The sequence below is a fragment of the Oncorhynchus clarkii genome, chromosome 4, assembly GCF_045791955.1.
Source record: "Oncorhynchus clarkii lewisi isolate Uvic-CL-2024 chromosome 4, UVic_Ocla_1.0, whole genome shotgun sequence".
In the NCBI taxonomy this organism is placed as follows: domain Eukaryota; kingdom Metazoa; phylum Chordata; class Actinopteri; order Salmoniformes; family Salmonidae; genus Oncorhynchus; species Oncorhynchus clarkii.
The window spans coordinates 66796631-66802926 of record NC_092150.1 but is presented as its reverse complement, the minus strand read 5'-3'; the positions used below and the strand labels follow the sequence as shown (position 1 = coordinate 66802926).

The 6296-nt window shown below is 40.3% G+C and overlaps 1 protein-coding gene across 1 annotated transcript; it reads right to left on the bottom strand.

Moving 5' to 3' along the window:
* Window positions 1–1859: 1859 nt before the first annotated feature.
* LOC139407131 (cyclic AMP-dependent transcription factor ATF-3-like) lies at window positions 1860–5713 on the bottom strand. The gene is made up of 4 exons (XM_071150558.1): window positions 5576–5713; window positions 4625–4879; window positions 4239–4346; window positions 1860–3850 (listed from the first exon to the last, which is right to left on the bottom strand). Exons 2-4 carry the CDS (start codon window positions 4868–4870, stop codon window positions 3602–3604), a joined length of 603 nt encoding a protein of 200 aa, XP_071006659.1. The 5' UTR covers window positions 4871–4879; window positions 5576–5713; the 3' UTR covers window positions 1860–3601.
* Between the last annotated feature and the right edge of the window lie 583 nt (window positions 5714–6296).

Below are 6296 nucleotides of genomic sequence, written 5' to 3'. Positions count from 1 at the left end.
AATAGAGCGCACCTTGCTATGAATGCAAACTGGAGACACCATGCGCATCACTGCGTAACACAGTGTCTGATCAGTCACACGCTCCCCACGGTAAGCACAAGGAGTTGGCTCAGGTCTCCAACCTGACTCAGCCAATCTCCCCGTGTTCCCCCCAATTTATTTTATGGGGCTGCCTCTCGTGCTTGTCTCGTTGGTACAACTCCTCATAATATCGCCGTTCCGCTTTCGCTGCCTCCGATCTCCTCCTTAGGATGGATGATACTCCCCAGCCTGCGTCCAGGGTCCTGCTCCATCCAGGATCTCCTCCCAGGTCCATTCCTCCTGACCATGCTGCTTGGTCCATTTGTGGTGGGATCTTCTGTCACGTTCGTTATAAGGATCGAACCAGGGCGCAGCGTGGTATGCGTACATTCTTATTTATTTAAAGAACAAACACTGAACAAACTAACAAAATAACAAAACGAAACGCTATACAAACGAGTGCTGACAGGCAACTACACATAGACAAGATTCCAACAAACACCAAAGGGAAATGGCTACCTAAATATGATCCCCAATCAGAGACAACAATCAACAGCTGTCTCTGATTGGGAACCATATCAGGCCAACATAGAATTACATAAACCCCTAGACCTACAAAACCCTAGACATACAAAAACCCTAGACAATACAAAAACCTTTGACAATACAAAACTAGCGTACCCACCCTAGTCACACCCTGACCTAACCAAAATATAAAGAAAAGGTCAGGGTGGGCGTGACACTTACCCAGAAAAACTCACAACTGTCCTCACCGCCACAGGTGATTCTAACATATATTGTCTCAGGGGTTTGAATACTTATGTAAGAGATATATTAGTGTTTTATTTTTCATATAGTATTTTAACAAATTACAATGGAACATTACAGAGCATTTTGTGTAGATCGTTGACAAAAATGACAATTAAATTCCACTTTATAACACACTTTTTTTCTGAAGGCACTATACAGGATAATAACATACCTCAGCCTCTGCAAGAGAGAATGAAAACATCCTGTGTGGTGCTACACATATGAGAACATTACAGCACACAGACCTTTTCACCTCCCAACTTTCCCCAAATTCGAACTCTGGTGCCAAATAATGATCCAGTGCCTTTAATATGGTTAATCATTTGTTTAGATCATGATCCACTGTTCAGATTATGGAGATTTTCATCTCAGAGTGTGTTAAACTTCCTGTGTTTAGGGAAATGTGTCAGAGTAATCAGTTATCTAAGTATTATCCATGTTTCACAATCATGTTCTAGAGAAACACTGAAGAAGATTCTGTAGAAACACTACAGGAAAACCGCTGGACGGTCAGTAATTTGATCTACCGTAGCAGTCTGTGATAAGAATAAAGACGTCCCACAGTCTGGCTGCATTCTGGCTGTTATGAGTATTGAGTTACTCATGTGTAGTTATCAAAAACCACCATCAGAAAAATGGGATATTACTTTTTATGGAATATGGACCACAACGATGGGGTGGAGTGAGGGATACTTGTGTTCTGAGTGAAAGATTATGTCACAGCCTATCTCATCAGATAACACCCACTGAACTATACTGAGCAGGCCAGGCACAGGAGAACACACTCTTCCAGTCTCTCCCCTGCCTGGCCTGCCCTCAATAATATGAGTCTTCTGCAGGGAGACATGTCCTGGCTTGTCCTCAGATGAACGCCAACACAAATAATGTGCTGAGATGCTAAACATGTTCATGAATATTTGTTTTGCATCACAACTATGCAATGTCAATATACCAATGCCATTGAATACCATGCCATTGAAAAAGAAATGTTGTGAATCCTTCCCGAGAAACAATAGAAAACAAAAACATTTGAAGTATATATATATTTATTAACAAAGTATCAAAAACAGAAAAATCAAAAGACAGAATAGAATTGAGTACTTAATTGGTTTCATCTTGTGGTTTTACCGGACTTGATACAATGTGATATTTCTCATTACACGAATACTTTTAGTGAACAATGTTTAAGTGAGAGAAGAAAATGGAAGGTGAAACAGAAAAACAAGACAGGTATTGAAGAACATAAAACAGGCGTGTCATCCTTCAAATGAAGTATTTCAGTAGTAAGCCCCCAGCCATGACTAGCATGCCTGTTTGAACACGAAACACTGAACTACACAAAAACAAATAAAACACATGGACGCCTGCGTCTCTCACCGTCTTCCTCTCAACCGTTTACTCACAAACACACACAGATAAACAGTACCTTACCATAAACCACACATGTTATTTTGAGACATTACAGAATATAGAGACAAAAGCTACTATTGATCATAAAAATGTGTTGTTTGCGCAATGAGCCTACCAAGAGGAAGTGGCAGCACAACCAATGGGCTGAGGGGAGAGGGAAGGGGGTTGTTTGGCAGTGACTTGGTAATTGCAGCCAAACACTGAGGCAATTCATGTCATCTTCCAAGACTTCAAAGTGAAAACCTCAGACAAGCAGAGTGCTAAATAATTCCACTTAGATATCTAGCTACTTATACCTAGTGGTTCTATTTGATAAGTCCAGCTTCAATAACACAAACAAACACCTTTTTGAAGACAATAGGGAGGTGTAAATTGGTTTACATATATGTTATACAGTAAATACACACTTGTTTACATGTGAACAAAATGTAATAGGAAACACACAAGCATAACTTCAACATTTCAGAGAAAATACGACAGATCACTACAAAATCAGGGTCTAGTCAGAATACACCAGTTTACAGAAATGTAATGACTGATTTTCAAGAAAAGAGTTCCGGGTCTAACAGTGCCATTGTCTGTCAGTAAGTTAAATTAAATGCTATCTAAGTGAATCAACATTACATGCACTCCCTATATTGTCCTCTTATTAGAGGGTTCCTGTGATATGAACTACACCTGTATCGTCTGAGTTAGTGGTAGTAGTAGCAGCTTCAGAGGTTTTTGTTAGGCTAGTCAAGGGGGAAGAAAGTGAGCTATAGCCAGAGCTAATACAGAATATATTCAATAACAGCAAACACTTCATACCTACGTATGCGAAAAACGTTCAATATGACAGTAATAACACAGCTATCAATGTCGCACACAGTACACAGCCATTAATATCTCTCCACGTGTATTGTGTGCCATAAAGATAGCTTATACAAGTAGTATTTTTCCTCAACAAGCATATATCTCAACTGACCAGTGAAATCATGTGCCTTTACCACTTTGACATCATGCTTTAGTACAAAAATAGAGAATCAGTAATTTACCTCAAATAAAATTGTAAAAGATTTAAGGAAACAATAAATACATTAGATGTATTTCTATGTTTTAGTGCTTTAACATTCGCCCTATGTGCCGGAACAGCCCAAGCCACCCTAGGTGGAACACGGGGTGTCCGTCCTTGTGCTGTCCAGTCCTTCCTCTTATCACCAACCCAGCTGCAGTCACTATGTTGAGGAGCGGAACATGTAAAGCTCCTTTGCTTTGATGGCCTGAAAGAGCCTTCACTTGATGCAGGTACAGAGTGCAGTAGCCAGGGGAAGGTGAGTGCTTGAGTGTGTAAGTAGTACCCTACTACCCCAGAGTGGGTGGATCAGAGATGGCCACAAGCGGTTGACACTGAGGTGTGGTGGTGATCAAGCTGACCCATCTGCAGGGTTCCCTCTTTGATCTGCTGGATGAATAGGTTTCTCTCGTCCTCAGGGGTCTGGCCGTTCTGGGCCCGTACGATGCAGGTGGGCCGGTGGAGGTTCAACATGTAGACCAACTGCTGCTTCTGATTCTTCAGCTCCTCAATCTGGGCCTTCAACTCACTGTTCACCAACTCTAGTTTCTCAGACTCCTGGAATAGTAGTTTGGTCAGATCCTGTTAACCATATTGGTACATCTTTTGAATACTCAATTATGTTTAGTGTAATTGAGTTTGTATGCAAATAATTACATTGAGCCCTTACATAAAAAAGGGGAACCTCTACAGTTCACTTAAATCATAAAAAAATTATGGGAGATTAAATAGAAAGTATCACTGAGGCACATTCATGAGGCTCTAACTTTATTTTAAAAACCTTTTGAATAAATAAAGATATTGCATAATATAACAAACACTGTGTCTACTTAATAAATCACAAAAGACCACTTGACAGTCAGTCTGGCAGCCTCTGGGTAAAATGTATAATCTCTCTCCATCCTAATAAGGCTGTACTGCCCTTTAAAATACATATTGAACGTACCTTTAGCAGACAATCCGTTTTTTCCTTCTTCTTATTCCTACATTTGGCAGCAGCTACTTTGTTTCTTTCTCGTCTTCTTTTCCTCCTCTCGCTTTCCTCCGGGGTCGCCTGATAAACACGCATTGGGAAAATGAACAACCTCGAATAACAGCACCAAACTAGTGTGGGCTAAAATGTGTCGGTAGACATGTAATTACAGTGTTCTGTATAGCTACGAATTAATTTACCACCGTCTCACACAATTCGGTGAAAACATAGGCCTATACAAAAAAAGGCCCCTATAAGAGTTATTACTATGTAGGAATTACTATTGGCTTTATGCGGGCCAACAAATAACCTTAAAAGGAGTAGATATTACAGTACGCGGCTAATGTCGACATCCTTACCAGTCTCTTGACACTTGTGGCTTCTGACGGTCTGTCTGAACTTGAGCTTGCACAGTCGCTCATGATATCCGTACTCAGTCCGTTGGACAGCCGCCTGTGCTGGATAGCGTAGCGCAACTCCTCCTTTACCAGGGGAGTGAAGTTGGTGAAGTCCTCGAGCGTGAGTGTTCCAGGTGGGGACAGGCAGGGCACAAAGGCTGACGCGCTGATCTCGGACAGGCTGAATCCCTGATGCTGAAGCATCATTATGAACAACTGAAACAAAAAGTGGTGCTCTGTCACATAACGCGTACTAAAATCGAAACAAAAGCAAGACAACAACCCTTGGACACTGGACTGAATAGAACGTCAGATAAGCAGCAACATCTTGACAAGTGAGCAAGACGATTAATAAAAGCTTATAGAAAAGGTGTATTCACGTCAAAAAATATAGTTTCTTGCTAATGTATACCATTGGAATATTTTATAGGCCTACAAAAGAACGCTAGCGTGTTCTCTGTTATGGGTGTGATACCTAAGAGGCTACGTCGCTACAAATCCACCAGACACAGCAGTTAAAGTTTTCTACATTGTAGCCCAACATGCCAACAATGTAACCCAACAATGTAACAATACCGGCAAATACATCCCTGTTAAACAATGTAACAATGCGTGTCACTTTTAAGGACAGTAAATGTAACATCTACCCAGTCGTCGGGTAAGTACAGTTAATTTATAATTCAAGTTTCAAAATAACTAATAAGACACATTTAAATAAACTCTAGTTTAATTCACAAAAACAAAAGTTACGTGTAGCCTAAGAATTGTGCATTTAAACCCGTTTTCTTTATGAATGGACATCGGTCCGTCTTAAACTATGCAACATTTCGGCTGTTGTGGGCACCCTAGGCGGATCTTCTGACACTTCGATCCAACACCGGAAGAAACTTCTTATTAAGAAAATAGACCTACCTGATTATGTTTTCAGTGAAGAAATTGTGTTAGACGTTGAAAGGCATTTATTCGGCTCCTGGGTGTGAGACTCTTCTGTTCTGTTAAGAAAGTTACAGTTGTCGACTGAGCGTTGCATCACCCCTTTTTATAGTGGACTCTTCGGCATTTACTAGTTGGTGGGCCGGTCGTGGTGACGTCATCCTATTTATAGCACTGTGGAAGCTTAGTTGCGATGATGCAATCCAGCAACCCTTTGTAGCACACCATAAAAGGGCAGGCTCAACCCCCTTTACTCACAAGGAATTTAAGTCGTAACATTTCATACTAATGAGCAAATACAGACGTAATAGTTGAATGATCCGAGGTGTTTTTTTGTCAAGTCTATGTAAAAAAAAAATGTTGTTAAAGGTATACCTTCAGCGAGGGGCTTGCCCATCTGAGATCCCTGTTAACATATCAGTCATATCATCTCTAGCATTCAGTGCAAGGGTATGTCTCGGCTACTAGCAAAAATAATAATAACAGTAATAATAATAATAAAACCTAGTTTATCAGGGAGCTTCCATGAAGTAGCATATTGCTTCTGAATTTAGCTTCTGAATGAAGTAAATGTACATTGAACTACAGTAATATTTTCAAAATAAGGATTTGCCTTTCAAGGTACTGTAATTTTTAAAATATTTGTTTGTGTGCTGTGTGTTGCTTTTGGATGTTATGTATTACTTATACCTAAATTACT

Bases quoted from the DNA above. Each gene is read 5' to 3' on its own strand.
- LOC139407131 (XM_071150558.1), bottom strand. From the start codon at position 4,870: ATGATGCTTCAGCATCAGGGATTCAGCCTGTCCGAGATCAGCGCGTCA. The intron at 4,347-4,624 runs GTAAGGATGTCG...CGTGTTTATCAG, and splicing joins CCACAAGTGTCAAGAGACTG to GCGACCCCGGAGGAAAGCGA. The intron at 3,851-4,238 runs GTACGTTCAATA...CTACTATTCCAG, and splicing joins AAACGGATTGTCTGCTAAAG to GAGTCTGAGAAACTAGAGTT.